Source organism: Xenopus laevis, chromosome 6L (assembly GCF_017654675.1).
Source record: "Xenopus laevis strain J_2021 chromosome 6L, Xenopus_laevis_v10.1, whole genome shotgun sequence".
Classification (NCBI taxonomy): Eukaryota; Metazoa; Chordata; class Amphibia; order Anura; family Pipidae; genus Xenopus; species Xenopus laevis.
The window spans coordinates 43,877,869-43,896,151 of record NC_054381.1 but is presented as its reverse complement, the minus strand read 5'-3'; the positions used below and the strand labels follow the sequence as shown (position 1 = coordinate 43,896,151).

Below are 18,283 nucleotides of genomic sequence, written 5' to 3'. Positions count from 1 at the left end.
AAGATGCATTTCAAAGGTCTCAAGCCTGACCACATATGTTGAACTTGTTTATAAACCTTTCTTTAGATCCCATCACTTTTATGGCATTGTATGAGATTTTTATTGCAAGGCAAACTACAGCCATTAGATGTCAGTGTGGCATCATTAGCAGGAACTACATCAAATGGGGCGGCAGCTTCATAAAAATACAGTTTTGTAACAGAGTTTCGCAGAAGTTTCCATTCCTTAATAATGCTCAATACTAAGGGAATTAGAAATACTGTTGCAAAAAAGTGGGTCCAACAGTTTTATTTTTTCATAATTTTTTATTTGTTGATCATTTTAACTAGAGTATATTTTGGAATATCTGGTGTCATGATGTCAAGAAACATCTTCAGGGACATCTGCCATTGACTTCTATATGACCTCAACAGGTTTGAGATGGAATATGGATTTCGATTTTTAGCTGCTTTGGGGTATGATAAATATCTAAAAATTCAAGGTTTTTTCCCTCTAAAAATTCATAACCTTTAGAAACTTTGAGGTTTAATAAATAGGCCCCCAAGAGTCAGAATACAGAGTATTGAACTTAGTAGGTATCAGAAGCTTACCGTGTATCCTATAGGAATAATAGGGGAGCTTAGATAATTGAGGGTAAGCTTCTTTTAAAGGTTAAAATATTGGCAGATATATTGTGGAAAGGAGTTCCAGAGAGGGTATGCAGCTCTGATAAAGCATTTATGGGATGAAGTAAAGGAGAGGTAGATGTTTACAAGACTTGTGTTATATTAACCAAAGCTATTCATTCTATTACACTGAAGCATAATCAGTGGTTTGGTTGAAAATTCACAGATATACAGTAGGATTGGGGCAGAGTTCAGATATACAGTAGTATTGGGGCAAAGTACAGAGATACAGTAGGATTGAGGCAGAGTTCAGACATACAGTAGGATTGGGGCAAAGTTCAGATATACAGTAGGATTGGGGCAGAGTTCAGATATACAGTAGGATTGGGGCAGAATTCCGATATACAGTAGGATTGGGGCAGAGTTCATATATACAGTAGGATTGGGGCAGAGTTCAGAGATACAGTTGGATTGGGGCAGAGTTCAGATATATAGTAGAATTGGGGCAGAGTTCCGATATACAGTAGGATTGGTGCAGAGTTGTGTACTGCTTTGAACATCTGGGTCGGTAATTTACTGGTAACAGCCTGTGGAGGGCAAGGCCAATCAGTAGTAGTAGTAGTAGTAGTGTGTGACACAATGAGAGCGTAAATTTGTCTAATTATTTAATTATATGAATGATTGCATTTTATTATTATTATTATTATTATTATGTAGTCCTGTAAACCATGCATAATGCTCTAGAGCTGAAACTTTTTAGTGAATTAATTTATTTGGCAAGCTCTTTGGGAAACTGTGGTCCTTTGCACATAGTAAAAATGATATTCATATATGCTTGATTAGCTTAAATCTGCAGATCCCTTGGAGATGCATTAGCTTGCAGTCACGTGATTACAAATCATCGTCAGTTGAGTGTCAATCAAACACGATACATGGCCATAGGAATTGTACAATCCCTATGGCCATGTATCATGTTTGATTATTTGTTGCCACTGCCAGAGCGGAGAAGCGAGATTGACCGGTCAGCGGATGGTTTTTACTCTCTCTCCTCAGCACACAGCGTTACCTTCTTTCGTAGCAAATATTCAGTTGAGTGTCCTTTGCTTGAATGCCTGGATATCAGTGGTTGTGTGTTGGTAGTTTCAGCTTGTTGCTAATTTTTGTTTAAAACCAATGAACAAGCACACCTTCCACCTCCACCTACCCCCCCCCCCCCCGTTTCTACATATTTACCACTTTTCCAACAGAGTGCTGGTTAGTTTCAGTTGGCCTTCTTGAAAAAAAGCAAAAAGCCATGATTTAGCATTATAACAACAGTAAATATAAACATAACCAATTTCTTGCTATATTGGTATATATTACAGATTATTTCCATCTGGGTTCTACCTTGTTCCTTTGTATGGTCTTAGAACTGCTTGGGGACTTACAATGCTTTGCATTTTTAGCAGGGGATTCGTTATTTCTTTTTTAACATGGGTAGTAGTGCCACAACAGAGGAATTAGTGGTGACAGTTTATCACATGAAATTATGTAGTAAAGGTATAAGGAACCACAATACACATCAAAAGTGTGACATAATGTATGTAATAAGCTTGTTTTTTAGTACATTATAACATTTTGAAATAGCACTGTATCTATTTCTAAATACATGCTTTAATAAATAGAACTTCCTAGAAGCAACGCTTATTTAACTACTGAGTATTTTTTTGACTATATTTCACTTACTGTATTTTGTATCTTCGGTGCAAATGATTTTCTATAATGTCAGGCCTTATAAAATCTTTTTAAAACTGAACCAAAATGAAAACAAGCAATAAAACTTTGCTGACTGGAGAGTCTTTTAATTTTAGTCCAGGAGAATGACAGCTGCCATAAAACTTACACTGTCAATCTATCTGCACCTGGTTACCACGATATCCTGCTGAGTGCAGTAAGTTATAGAGCAGAATGCAATTGCTATACTTGGGAGTGGAGGGCTGTGTTACCAGCTACTTTCCTCTACACAGAAGACCATTGTGTGCAATTCAAATTTCCATGGTATAAATGGAATAGTTGCTCTGTCTGAACTAGCATATTTAATCCAGGTCCCGTATTGAGGGAGCGTTCAATACATTTGCTGAACATAATAATACAGTGTGTTCATTTTTTTTCCTTCCGTGTGCTTATAAAAATCACCTATTTCTCAAGCTTCTTATAGAAAAGCAGATGCTTCATTCAAAGCTTATTGGTCTTGCAAATCATTATTCCTTCAACTGCTATAGAGTGTAAAAGCTATAGCATTGGGTGCCAAGTTGCTCTTTTTTTTGTGGTGGTTAAGGGGGCAACTTAAGGGTAAGTTGATTCAAGACTAAATTCCATGCCTAGTTATGCCCCTCATTGGATTGGACCCCTGGGATCCTCTGTGGGGCACACTTTCCCACTACCTGGCACCTGATCTGCAGTGCTGCTGCAAGCGGGCCTTGGCTGAAGTGTTTAGTGGGGGAGGTTTCTGAGTCAGTTTTAGGTGGACCCTAGAAGTTGGGTTCCCAGTGAGTTCAAAGCACTTCAGTTTGACATTGCCTAGATTTATCATCTCAGCCCTTTAAAATACGACATTTACTGAATATACTTGCTGCAAGTTGTATGCATGACTGCACACAAATTGTTGATCCATGCATCCAACTTGCAGCATGTGTATTCAATAAGTGTTCTACTTTAAAGGGGTGGAATGATAACCATAACACTACCCCTAATCTGCCCAACCATGCATCATTAAATCCAAAACACACCCAAACCAAAATCCAAAATTTGCACCCAGGGGGCTCATGAGTGGATTTCCCCCTTACCCTACCTCTACTATAATGCTGTCCAACTTCTGGGCTACTGAAGGCTGGAATTTTTCTGGCCTACATGGTGGAGGGCTGATAATGGAAGCCAGTGTTAACCACACCCATGTTATGACAAGAACTTCTAAGACCTTATCCAAATTTAAGGTGGGTATCACACTAACTATACAAATGGTTGTTTCTTGCTGTAGGGATATCATCCTTCACTCAAAAATGAAAAAGGTATATTGTCATATTAAGAAATTCCCTTAAATCCATATGTCTCCTCCTCCCCTATGGATAGCACAGCAACCCCCAGCACATAATTTAATCGCTTATCAACTATTCCAAATGCTAACAAACCCCTGCCAGGGTCACCTCCCACATGCAGCGTAGGGCAGGCAGAGTATGGCACACACACTCTGAGTATAGGGCAGGCAGAGTATGTCACACACAGACAGCTTAGGGCAGGCAGAGTATGGCACACACAGGGAGCATAGGGTAGGCAGAGTATGGTACACACAGGGAGCATAGGGTAGGCAGAGTATGGTACACACAGGCAGCTTAGGACAGGCAGAGTGTGGCACACACTCTGAGCATATGGCAGGCAGAGTATGGTACACAAAGGCAGCTTAGGGCAGACAGAGTATGGCATATACAGGCAGCTTATGGCAGGGAGAGTATGGCACATGCAGACACTGTAGAGCCGGGCAAGCAGTACAGTTTTTTATCTCATGACATTGAATTCTGATTTTAGTAGATGTAAAATTGCAGAATGTTGGCTGTGCATTCTGGAAGTTGCAAGTCAGTTGCCTAGGATCAAGGTTTGATATCCCCAATCCAAATACATTCAGTTTGATCTTGTGCATGTTTAGAACCCGAAATAAAACACTATAGGAGGAATGTAATATTGGTCACTAGCGCAAAAATTTTTGCAATGTGAACAAATGTTTGCAAAATGAACAATTTTGCCTTTTCGAACCCTTTGCCCCCACACGACAGTGGGATTTCGATTGTGAATTTTATAGTTTGCGAAAGTGCGCAGTGTATACCACCTTCAAGCAGTTGTTAAAGGTTTGCAATGAGCAATTAAGATTCGCAATTCAATAAAAGCCTAATGAAGCATATTACATTGCGACATGCAAATTTTTATTTGCAAATTTGTTCCTGTTTTCCTATAGGAGGCAAATGAGTAAAAGGGACTTTTTGTTTTCATTGTGTAAATATAGAAGCAAGAGAGACTGGATGGTCTTGGTAATTTTATATCGTTTTGCTTTAGTTTTCTAGCTCTTGCCCGTTTTTAATCCAGCTGCGTTATCAGGTATGGCCTGCGAATAAACTCATGTTATGCTAACATGTTAAGATTTATATTTGGAATACTACAGACAGAAAGGAAAAACAAGTGTAAATAAGATGTTCTGGAGTGAGTAAAACAACATTAAATGCATTTTCTTTTTTTGGCAAGGAATAAGGGGTTAGAACTCTAAGCTGCATTTATTAAATAGGCATATGATTTACATTGCTTGTTATTTCTGCCTTAGTTCTCCAGGTCTCCTGTTGGTTGCTTTGATTAATGAAGGCTTGGCCAAATTGAATTGCCCATTAATAAATGCCATAGGCCGTGGAGATAATTATAGCTTTTAAATCAGTCTACATTAACATAAGCTAAAATAACATTACACCATGTAAAAAGGACTAATGATCTCCTAGTTAGCAATGTATACATTTCATTCACTGTGCATTGGGTTAGCTCAGGTCTACCCTTTTATTAAATGTATTCTATGCATGACAAATAATTAGAATGATCTGGCTTTTGCCTTTCATCTCTTAGTGTTTTCTTTGTCTCGTGCAGAACAAATTAGAATAAGCAATAAACTGATCCCCCCCCCAATATTTCCATGTGGTACTTTGTCTTGAATTCCCTAATAAAATATGGAATGTCACAGATTTATTGTTTACAACTTGTTAAGAGAAATCAGCCTTGTCCATGCTACTAGTGAGATTTGATTTGAGCCTGAAAAATATCAGGAGCGGAGCATTATGTCACAGATCAGAGGATAGTTGGTATAAATTCAGGTACATTTAAAGGGGAATTCAAGCCTAACGTTAAAAACCCCTACCCCCTACCCTACATGGACCCCCCTTCCTCCCCCCCAGCCTAAGTGTTACCCCGGGCAAATGCCCCTAACGTTTTACTAACCCCTCGGTGCACAGCGGCTGAAGATGGTGCCTGTGAACTCCAATGCCTGAATCTGCACCTAGGGGTAAGTAAACTGTTAGGGGCATTTGCCCGGGGTAACACTTAGGCTGGGGGAGGAGGGAGGGAGGTCTATGTAGGGTAGGGGTTTTTTAACGTAAGGGTTGAATTCTCCTTTAAGAAGAGATAGTGTAAAAAATAAAAAAAAGATGTTCAGGCAAGTCCAGTGTGAGCAAAAGTGGTTTAAATATTAATATGTCCCCAGCTCCTGTGGGAAATAATTGAATGTATTATAGATACACTTCTGTAGTAGTCTGCTTTATCCAATTCTGTGTTGGAGGATGGGCCTATTGAATATCAGAAATTGTGACGAATACGTATCAACACTAAAGATGATCTAAAACTCCAATATTAGAGACTCTGGGCTTACATGGTAGTGGTGTGCAGGTCAACCCGCACCTGACCCTAACACGCCCCCTCTCAACCCGGCCCGCCGTTCCCCTCCTATTTATAGACCCGCGCCTGCCCGCAGTGATGACACAATTTCAGGTTGACCCGCACATCACTACTGCACGGCATCTAAAAATACCAACCACACCAAATAAATACTATGTTCCCGGAATATGGTCTTTATTTGGTGTGGTTGGATTATGCAGAATAATATATAATTATGGGATCTGTTATCCAAAATTCTCGGGATCTGGGGTTTTCCAGATAATGGATGTTCCTTGATTTGGATCTTCATATCTGAAGTTTAGGGTGATGGTTCCCCTTTCAGTTAAGTTTTAGTATGTTATTGAATGGTCATATCTAAGCAATTTTCTTCATAATTTATTTTTTGTAGTTTTTGAATTATTTGCCTTCTTCATCTCACTCATTCCAGTTTTCAAATGGGGAACATTGACCCCATCTCAAAAACAAATAACAAAACCAAATGCTCTGAAAGGCTTCAAGGCTTCATTGCTAATTCCTTTTTATCAATCATCATGCCCTCTCCTATTCATACTCCAGTCTCGTATTCAAATTAATGCAGAGCTGCTGAATAAAAAGCTAAATAACTCAAAAAACACAAATTATAAAAAATTAAAACCAGTTGCTGAAAATATCACTTTCTACATCATACTGAAAGTTAATTTAAAGGAGAACTAAAGCTTTACTAAAGAAGTAAACTAGAAATGTTACACGTTATGTTTTGGGCTTCTGTGCCTACCCAAGGCAACCACAGCCCTTTAGCAGTAAAGATCTGTGTCTCCAAAGATGCCCCAGTAGCTCCCCGTCTTCTTTTCTGCTGATTCACTGCACAGTTACTGAGCTTAGGGGCCGACTCAAAATAAACAGTACACATAGAATATAAACGTCACAGTATAAGGCTGATTAGTAATTAATACAAATAATTACTACATGGCAGCACAGAAACCAATGCAACTAGCTTGAGAATCTAATAATCAGCCTTTTAGCATCAGTTTATTTTACAGGCCAACCTCATTTTCCTTTTGATATTTTGCTTCAACCCCTAAGCTTAGCTTCTCAACAGCTGTTCCACTGAGCATGTGAGTATCACAGACACTTTCCAAGATGGCTACTGCTATTGGGAAGCTGAAATGTTAGTCTGGTGCAATAAGTTTAGTATATATAAAATATGGTATTTTTAGGGTTTAGTTCTCCTTTAAAGTAAACCCAACAGGCTTGTTTTGCAAGGATTAAATATATCTTAGTTTGGATTAAGTAGAAGGTACTGTTTTATTATTTTAAAGAAGAAGGAATTACATTTTTTTTAATTATTTGGATAAAATTGAGTCTATGGGATACTGTCTTCCTGCAATTGGGAGCTTTCTGGATAAGGGGTTTCTGAATAATGGATTCCTTACCTGGAGGTGCAATGGGATTCCTTTCAGCTACATAATACCCTACACCTGACACCATATGTAGACATGTAGATAGTTTGTAAGGATATTGGGCTTTAATCACTGTGTGTGTGTGTGTTTGCATTCTAACAAATAATAATCCTAGGTCTTCCTTATTACACATTTGAAGGATCTGTGACAGCTGTAAAGGTTAGTGTTAGGAACCAATTGTTCATTCCTGTTCTCCAGCACCACTTATTTTCATTGCAGTAATAATTGATATGGGGAAGAGTGGCGGAGCAGGCCAGAGGCACATCATTTGGTATCATGGAGATATTTTTCTTATTTTCATAAACATGGCAGAAGATAGGGGGAAAATATGCATGATTTACGGAGCGTTCATGTAATAATGGTTACACTGGCACAGGTTTAGAATAATTTATAGAAATCTTCCTTGAATTTCGGGTTTTAACTGTCTGAAAAGTGCAAAGTCAGGCTCTTGTAAAATGGGGCTGTTGTACGTGAGGAAATCATTAGCGATAAGTACATTTATCATTATAAATGCGGCTGAGCTCATGTGTGTAGTTCAGTTGTAGGGAGCTGGATTTGCTCTCCTAAGCACCTGTCTAGTAAATCTACTGGCTTAAGTGACAGTGACAAGCCAGGTGTATGTAATGCTTCTCGCACAAACTAGTATGGCAATAGCTTCTTCCTACCTTATCTCAAGGATTTCTGACTTTTTGGATAACATTTATTAAACATGATGTTTGCAGAGAAAATTAGTGCTACTAAAGGTGCTAGTTAAACAAACAGTGATAGAAAACCAACGACTGTTAATTACTGCACGGGCCCAACCTGAATAGTAATTTGGATAATTAGGATAAAGTTTGATGTGAATTCTCACTTGTTCCACTTCACACTCACACTAGATCAATGTGACTGTAGTTACTTGAAAAATACTTTATTACCTTTCTATGAGTTAAGGGGGTCCTGAACTAATATTGGATAGCAAAGGGAGGCCCTGACCCCTGCTCCAAAACAACTGTATTATACTGTCCATAACACAATAGATTAATGTGGAACCTTGTAACCAGTTCCCCAAGCTAGTCATAGGGGAAATTAAGTCCTTAGCAAATATTACTATTAATTTTCATCTCTGAAATCAAATGTACCAGTTTTAAAGAAAGGTATCTACCCTTTGTAATTGCTCAACAATTTATGTTTGATTTCATCAAAATTTACTGTAAGAGGGCCAGTCCATAATCCCCCTCAACATGTCGCAATTGTGGCTGCACATTCAACACCCCCATAATTCAGTTCTGATGAGTATAATGGCTTGCTGGAATCTTGTAGCACTCACTTATCTGCTGTGGTTTATCACCTTGAGTATCCACTAGAGCTTATTGGCATGCAGAGAGTGAATCTATGTGTATTTGCGAGAGTTGCGTATCTGTGTAAATGGAGAACTACATTGTATAGTTCAGTTCAGGCAACTAGACAAAAGTTTAGCAGTAGCAACCAGACAAAAGTTTTCATTCCGTCTGGAGTGAGTTAGGAAGGTAAATAGTTACGTTTACATGTACAGATCAAAAAAATTCAGTTATAGTCTAAGGCAGTGATCCCGAACCAATAGCTTGTGAGCAACATGTTGCTCTCCAACCCCTGGATGTTGCTCCCAGTGTCCTCAAAGCAGGTGCTTATTTTGTAATTCTAGGTTTGGAAGCAGGTTTTAACTGCATAAAAATTAAGTATACTGCCAAGCAGTGCCTCCTGTAGGCTGCCAGTCCACATAGGGGCTACCAAATAGCCAATCACAGCTCTTATTTGGCACTTCGAGGGAATTTTTGATGCTCCCCAACACTTTTTACATTTGAATGCGGCTCACGAGTAAAAAAGGTTGGGGACCACTGGTCTAAGGTCTATTTTTAGGGAGCTTGGAACGAGAAAGGCACCACAAAAAACAAATACATTCAAACTCCAGTAACCACCATCTCCAAGTGTATCAGCCTTACTGAGTCCTTTAAGCTTATGATAAGGGCCGGAACTAGGAGAGGAAGGGAGTCCTGAGCATGTACCTCTTTTGCCTGTATACCCGAGGTTTGGCCCTTTTTTACATCTAAATCTCCCCTGTGCTGCTGTCTCAGTGCCAGATGACTTGGGGGGGGGGGTCACGCATAACCTGGGGGGGGGCATGATCATAGATGAGAGCTATCCTTGGGAGGGCCATCCACTGTTTGTTTGGTATGCCTACTTTGGAGAGCTAGAGGAACAAAATAGTTTTAAGGAATTTATATGTGCCTTTTTTGTTTCAATAGGACTGTATGGGAAATGGCATTCCTATATATCAGAGCTTTATCAATAACAGGTCTAGGGGTAATATGCCCCATGGTTGTATAATATAGTCATCAGCGCCGATTCTTGCCTAAGGGCCGCCTGAGGCGGCTCCTGCAATGCCGCCCCCCCTCGCCGACTTACCTGTCGGGAGGGGAGGCAGGAACACTAATGCGAGAGAGCGCAATTGCGCTCTCTCGCATTAGTAAAGCCGAATTTCCGGTTTAAAAAAACGAGCGTCTCAGCTCGCCTCATTGGCGAGCGTCTCAGCTCGCCTCATTGGCGGCGCGCGCCCCTGATAGTCATTCAAGCAACTCCCCAAATCTGCCGTAGAAATTAGCTGTAAGCTCTTTTTGCTTCCAGTGCATATAACTAAATTCCTAGTCGATCTGTTGAAAGTGAGGGGTTATGTTGTCTTAGACCCCTGGCAGAGAACAGATACTGCTTGACAGTCAATTTCAGTCCGTGATATATATGCTGTGAAGCATAGTTGGCAATGCAATAAACCAGGATGAATATGTGAGAAATAGGGATGATTCAGGTGACATGTTGTTTGTAGGTTGCTGGATTTAGAGGTAATAGAGCCGGAGCCCAGAAATGCAGGGAACTGCTTGATAAAATGCTGAATGAACATTATTTGCAACTGTCACTAAGCACAAATCAGGCAAGTAACAAAATATGTATGTGCTGCAGCCTGTATTATGTACCAGCTTATTTCCCATTTGCCAGTATATATCCTTCACTCTCCCCGCGTGCAGACAAAGACACTGTATACTCCATACAGCTCCCTACTTAATCAGGGTAGTAATAGAGAATTAATAGTTCCAGAAGCTGAAATATTTTTTCTATAAAAGCTCCTGTTTGATATTAAATCAAATAAGAGTCAAGGAAAGTACATTACGGAAGAAAAACTGCTGGGAAGTTTGTGACAATTTAGAAGTAAAGAGATATTTTTTTTTTTCCAGGGAAGATAAAACTGTATGCAGAGAAGGGTTCTGACTAATGTCATGCTTGATGGATGGCATTCCTGTGAATGAAAAATACAGCCTCTTGTTATTTATGAACAAGGAGTGATCTGTGTTAAGTGTATGCATGTTACTTGAGGTCATTCCTACTTCCAAGCAAAGTGAACTTAATGGTTTACATCTTTGGGACTTTAGAAGGGGAAGACCTGTGTGGGATTAAATTGCGCTGAAGACAGTGTGCTGATTGATAGGATAAGTGCATCTGATAAATGTATCTGACTAAAGGTCAGCCTGTAAATATAAGCACATAATCTACTTGAATCCACAGTTACAGATGAAAAGTGATCATATTACTTATTCGCAAGATACCAAAACAGAGACGTAAGGGCAGTAACACTGGGCTCGAGCTTTATCAGATGCTAAGAAAACTTTCGCTGCACAAACATCTCTATTAGTGAATGCTTAGTTCTAAAATGGCTCATTTATCCTCATGCAAGGAGAGATCAGGGAGTCAAGTGTCTGTTCATGATTTAGAGAGAAACCACACTACACATTAAGATATTGTATTTTGGTCCTAATAGTCATAGGGTCAGAGCAACTTCTGCACAGAGGGCCCTAATTTTGCACATACACATTGAAAATGTTCATTAGGGCTGCTTCATGCAAATTTTTCAGTAGAGGAATGGGACCTGTTATCCAAAATGCTGTGGGCCTGGGGTTTTCCAGATAACTGATCTTTCCGTAATTTAGGTCTTTGTACCTTAAGTCTACTAGAAAATCATGTAAACATTAAATAAACCCAATAGGCCGATTTTGCTTCCAATAAGGATTAATTTTAGTTGGGATCAAGTACAAGGTACTGTTTTACTATTAACGGAGACGGAAAGCCGTTGCACTTGGGGGTGTCAAATGTTAGGCACCCCAAGTGATTGTATTGACTTACCTGTAACCCCGGGCTGGTGCTCCTATCAGAAGAAAACTGCACCGGCCCGGGGCTATACCAGTGAGCACCACAGAGTGATCCTTTTCCAATGTCTTCTTGCTTCAAATTTCCTGGGGCAAACGCATGTGAACGAAATAAGAAAACGCATGCAGGAAGAGGAGCGCTCTGTAGTGCTCACTGGTATCCCTGTGCCGGTGCAGTTTTCTGCTGATAGGAGCACTGGCCCGGGGTTTAAGGTAAGTCAATACAATCACTTGGGGGTGCCTAACATTTGGCACCCCAAGTGCAGGATGCCTTTCCTTCTCCTTTAAAGAGAAAAAGGAAGTAATTTGGATTATTTGGCTAAAATTTAGTCTATGGGAGATGACCTTTCCGTAATTCTGAGCTTTCTGGATAACGGGTTTCTGAATAATACCTGTACCATGAAAACCCCAAACTTTGATTGAGAATCACCTGACCAGTGCCTGCGCCATCACTTTTCCATATAGTTGCACGTTTCCAGGCTAATATCACCTAAAAAGAGATAACACAGGTGCTTGTCCGACAATTTCCATTCAGAGTTGTTGGGGTGGGGGGGTGCTGCTTAGGAAGATTGTCGTTTTCAAATGCTTAGCACATCCAGAGTAGCCCCATATGCCATTAGACTTGGGCAGAATGCGCTGATCTTGTCACAAACATCTTATTTGTTTAATGTTTAAAGCAGCAGTTCTCTGAGAGCAGGGGTCGTTTACAACTGCAAGAGCAGTGAGCAAAGTGAATTTGCCATGGTTTTTCCCACAATGCAGCTGTTTTCCTGAGAATTCCTGACAATTCAATGTTGTTGTAGTCACAAGGGGGCATTGTACCTGACGTTGTTGTGGCGATATTTAAAAAATAGCTCATTTGTGCTTACACTTTGCTGTAAATCGGTCACGAGTGTGCTAAAAGTTTCCCAAGTCCAGTTGGTAAGTGTCCTGAGTCTGAGAATTTTGATAAATGGAATTTTATGCACAACTGACTGGGGAAATTTGCTTAAACTCCAATTGTGGTTGTAAATCATTACTTTAGTTTTTTTTACTTATGTCTCACATGATTTTCTTTGCATCCTGCACTTACCCATATTAACCATCACCGCTAAAATAATAGTTAGACATAAAGTTGCCTCCAAATATGACAGGTGCAATATACAGTATACTGTACATGTACTGTACTGAACAAAAATGCCTAATATAAAAGAAAAGTTATTGACTCATTGTGTCATAATATCGATGTCAGTAGAGATGCACTGAATCCATGATTGCGGGAAATGGTTTTGACAGAAAGTGTTCAGCCAAACAAAATCCGAACTGTTATAGTCATTTGAAGCTCTGGAAAACTCAGTTATTTTTTTTTAATCAAAACTGATGCATTTGTTTTGTTTTTCTCCAATTTAAATATATACAAATTGGAGCTTGAATTCTGTTCAGGATTCAGAGAAATCTATAACAGCAGCATAGAACACACTAATGGATTTTCATGATGTGGAGGGTTTCAGGACCTGTGTTTACCACATGAATACAGTTCTGCCTGCATTTGGGATTGCTGTATTCATGAGAGGCTGCTTCGTCTAATGACAGATACAACTGAAAAAGTTACAGTATATAGGTTTGTTTTACATTTACCATGTTCTTTTAAGCAAAGCAACAAAGCAGGTGCTTAAAATACTGTTTGTATTACAGATACTGATCCACGTGTCTTGGAGAAGCAGGAACTTCAGCAACCTACATATGTGGCTTTGAGTTACATCAATAGGTAAGCTTGCTTTCTCCTCCCATGTTATGTCTGTACTAAGTGATAATTAGTAAGCTTTATATTCTGTGTTAATTGCCCATGATTGATTCATGTTAGTTAAAAAAAAAAGGGTTTGCTCTGTAATAGGCTTTGTGCCATACCACTTCAAGCTTCTTTATCACCTTATTAGTCTATGGCAAACCTACACCAAAGTGCCCTGAACCAATGGAAGCTCCTTGCCATTATAAGATGTCAGTATGCTTACATGATACCTTCTAAGTACTGGAATTTAGACAGTGGCAGTGACACTTTTATAGGTTATTTTTTACTGAAGTAGAGTAGACAATGCTGTGAGTGATTAAACAAAGGATTTTATGTTGATTTTTTTTTTAGTGATGCACCAAATGCTGGATTTGGTTCGGGATTAGCCCTTTTTCCGCCCAGGCTGAACCAAATCCGTATCATAATTTACATATGCAAATTAGGGACGGGGAGGGAAATCGCGTGACTTTTTGTCACAAAACAAGGAAGTAAAACATGTTTTCCCCACCCCTTATCTGCATATGCAGATTAGGATTCGGTTCGGTATTCAGTCGAATCTTTTGCGAAGAAAATAGTGGATTCGGTGCATCCCTAATTTTTTTTATCAAAGCAGCCCATAGACAAATCACTTTTAGCTATAAACTCAAAGCCTAGCATTTGTGTTGGCATGACAGCTCTCCTGCCTGGGTCAAGTTACTTCCTTGCTAGGTACCAGAAAAGTAGAAAATTCACCGGCACAACAGGATATTTCTAGCAGGGAAACCCTTGCTCGTTTATTTGCGGATGCAACGTTTCGGGGTGTACCCCTTTGTCAAGCATTGTCAAGCAAATGCTTGACAAAAGGGGTATGCCCAGAAACGTTGCATCCGCAAATAAACGAGCAAGGGGTTCCCTGCTAGAAATATCCTGTTGTGCCGGTGACTTTCTACTTCTCTGTCTGTTGTGGAGGCTGCCAATACCTCCTTCATTGAGCACCAGGTTTCGCAAAATTCGGACGGCCAGGGTGTGCGAGGTGACTCTTCTTGTTTTCCCAGTGGATTCCTAGCTAGGTACCAGCCACTATTATTGCTTAAGCTGCCAGGGTATCATGTACCACACCAATTCATCATTTGGTAATCTAGTGGCAAAGATGGTGCATTGCAGATAAAGTTTTCAAATCTGCCCTATTCCTGATCTTTCTGATATCCATTGTTAGTGGCGGGCCAGACGTATGTACATGCGTTCTCACAAGGGGGGGACGGAACTGCTGGCTGAAGTAGGGGTAGGCGACAGAGAAGGTACATTCCTGGCACCCCCCTAAGACATGGGCCTCTTCTGCCTACCCCTAGTTCTGGCCCTGTCCATAATATCAGTTAGGAACGGTGGATCAACATACATGTACCAACAGTTGTGCAAAATTGTTATTGGCACTTGCACGTCTATTTTTAAGATGACCGTACACATTAAGATTGGTAAGCAGAACTTTGCCTCATCTGGCCACCTACATTCCGGGCCATATCAGACAGACTGATCTGATCATTTGGCCCCCAGTCCAAAACAATTTGGCCCTCACATAAAACCTGCCCTAAAGATACCTGGCCTATTTTTGGGGCGATAAGTCTAAAAGGGCCAAATTGGCGGCTTAAAGTATGGCCAACTTTAAATAAATTCTATAAAGGTAGTACCCTGTTCAATAATCTGTCAGAATTTGCCTTGTCCAGGAAGCCAGAAGGCCTGCTGAATGCTCAAGAGATTCTCCCTTTCCCTTTTCCCCACACATTACTTAGATTACTCACTTTTCACATCAGCCTCTGTTGTGATATGGATGTACGTTTCTATGTACAGCATTTCTACTCCACCCCATATTATACCCAAATGTGGTCATTATCTAAAAATCCCAGATCATCTTACCAGTCAACACCCTTTTGGGCAAGTTTTGGGGAGTCTCTCAGTCTGAGCTTTTTATTTTTAATTACTTCATACCATCACTATAAGATGTAAGGGGTGGGTGTCAGAGGAGTGTCTCAGCTATAACTACCATTGCTTAATTTCCCACTTCAATATGCAAGATGCTCAAACACCCACTTTTTTTAAAAGAAGTCTGGACATTGCCAAATAAAATATATTTACACCACATACTCAGTTATTATAACAGTGCTGTCTGATTTAAAGATTATTAGAAATGATGAAGCCATTTAAGTACTTTAAGTAAATGTGTCTTTACTTACACCTATTTTAGCATTATAATGAAACTTTTTTTTCCCAGGCAGGGAAATATTAACATAAACAATGTAGGTCTTTCAATAGGAGCTGGATTGAATTTTCCTGAGAAAAGGCAGAAACTGATGGATCAAAGCCACACATCACTCGGCAGATAATAATTCCTGCTTCTTCCTATTTTATGTTTGCGGTGACTATGCTGATCATGTGTTTTTATTCATGAACTCAGATCTCTTCATTCTGCTATCTGAGCTCTCTGTAGAAATGGCAAAAGGCAAAGCTTAGATGATAAATTCAAACAAGATGTGCAAAATGGATCCTTGCTTAAGGAAACGGGAAGTGTCTTGCTTTCTTGAAAGATTTACGGATATGACTTTATTTTGTCTCCTTTTTTATCAGATATTAGGTTTACCAAAATGTATCTTTCCTGAGCTTGATAAAACATTTGGCTCTTATTCATGTCAGTAGTAAACATCAAAAGGGTTCATTGGAAGCAAAGGAGAAAATGTTACAAAACAGTATTGTAAGTACAATGGTCCATGTTATCAATTTATGAAGACCATATGCTGAATTCTCAGTGTCTTTGATAAGAGCATTGTAAGTTTACACCTTTGAATGGCAATTTAGCTTTGTATGTAATTTACTGCATGGGATATTTATTGCTTGCAAAGAGGAGACACACACAGAAGATACAGTATAGTAGATATTTTTGCCTGCCCTGTATCCATAATGCTGACCTTTTAGTCTGGAGCTTATGCAATACCAGCACCATCTTCTAGTTAAATACCCTTAATTTTATTAAAATACATTGGTATCCATTTCTTTTTCCCTCTAGTTAAATGTTACGGGTAATGAAAGAAGTTACAGTGGAGTTTAGAGAAAATAGTTGAGAAACTATAATCTTGTACTCACTACCCAGAATCTACTGCAAACTCTGACGAAATTTCTTTAAAACGTCATTTCTTTATTTCATGCTACCACCAATACAACATACCCTCCCAGAGACCAACGCTCTTAGAGAGGAACACCACCAACCAAGTTCCATTAACCAACTTGGGACCTGGGGTAAAAACTCCAGCTTCTCAATTAACTCTCAGCGGGCAGCGGGCTATCCCCTCTCATCACATCTTGGTTAGTCAATCCAATACTCACTATTCCACATCAACTTTACCTGTGCCCCACTAACCCAGGCCACAATTGTGACAACTAGCACAAAGGGTTTATACGAGGAAGGGAGGGTGGGACTCATTTTTTTTTTTTACCAAAATGTATGCCCTCCTTAACGGTTAGTGCTATAAGTCCCCTTAAACTCCACCCCCCCAACTACATCACTAAACCCAAAACTTATTTGGCGGACTTTTTTCATGCTTTTGTTCAGTGTCGTTACTACAGAGGAGGCAGACCCTGCGGCTGCAGGGGGCCCCAGGAAGTATAGGGGCCCAAGGAAGTCCCAATTCATATACAATTTCAATAAATATTGGTAAAACAGGTCAATCTCTAAACATTTGGGGGCCTGAAAATTAATTTGCTGTGGGGCCCAGTAATTTTTTAGCTACGCCACTGCTTGTGTTGCTCCTTGACTCCTGTTACGTTTGAATGTGGCTCATGGGTAAAAAAGTCTGGGGACCCCTGCCTTGTAAATGTCAATGAACCAACCCCACATGGACTCTATACTAGGACCCTCCATATAAATGTTTATTGACTATAGCGCTTATAAGACATTCCTGTCCTAACTTCAATTTTTAAATTAATTCTTTTTTGTTTTTCTTTGAACCTACGGCATGTTTTAAACTGTTGTAATAAAAGCTATGCTTTAGTGTGCAGCCATTATATATCTGACTATTCAGGTTGAATGCTGCAATTAAGGATATCTTTTCTTCTCTACTTTGCTTATTAATCTTTTGGGATTTTTTTTTTTAATCCTGCACGCTCTCTGATTTCTTTTGCCTCATTTTTTGAGTTTGGTGCGTTCCTTAATATGGAATTTTAACTTTTATGCAACAGGTAACATGCTCTGTAGAATATAATGAGTTTAGTTCACTGGGAAATATTTTATATGTAATAAAGTAGATGGTAAAATTCCATCTGGATATGAAATGATAAGGAAAACGTTCTCATATAAAGAAGTATTTGATTGTAAGTTCTTGATTATCAGAATACTTAAGAAAATTGCATTTTCTCTGTATTTTACAGTGTGCATATGACTTATTTGTGTTCTCTTTTGTCCATGAGCACACCACAAGAACTGAGGGGCAAATGCAGTGGCAGCCAAAGTTGTAATAAATGTTAGACTCCAATGTTCAGGGAGGTCTTTCTTGCACAAAAGTCACTAAATATTCCGTCAATCTATTATAATATCTAAAACAGATCAAGTGTGAGATATTGCTGTCTCCAGAAGGTCTGTGAACAATCAAGATAAGCTTTCTAGAAGATGTGTTTTCTTTACTGCAAAGCAAAGGAAGGGAAATATAGCAAGATGCTAAACTGATGAGAATTAACACAATATTGCAAAAACAGGAAAATAAACCTTTTTAAAGAGTTGGTAGACAAGTATATGCAATCCTACATTTCAGTCCAACGGGTCCACTAAAAACCTATAAATAC

The 18,283-nt window shown here is 39.4% G+C and overlaps 1 protein-coding gene across 1 annotated transcript in view; it reads left to right on the top strand.

Moving 5' to 3' along the window:
* The window catches only part of jazf1.L (JAZF zinc finger 1 L homeolog), a 189,833-nt gene that overhangs the window by 104,015 nt on the left and 67,535 nt on the right, over positions 1-18,283 (top strand). Inside the window, exon 2 of the mRNA XM_018267419.2 lies at positions 13,387-13,459. Within this exon, the coding sequence (XP_018122908.1) occupies positions 13,387-13,459 (73 nt within the window). The remainder of the gene's footprint in view (positions 1-13,386; positions 13,460-18,283) is intronic.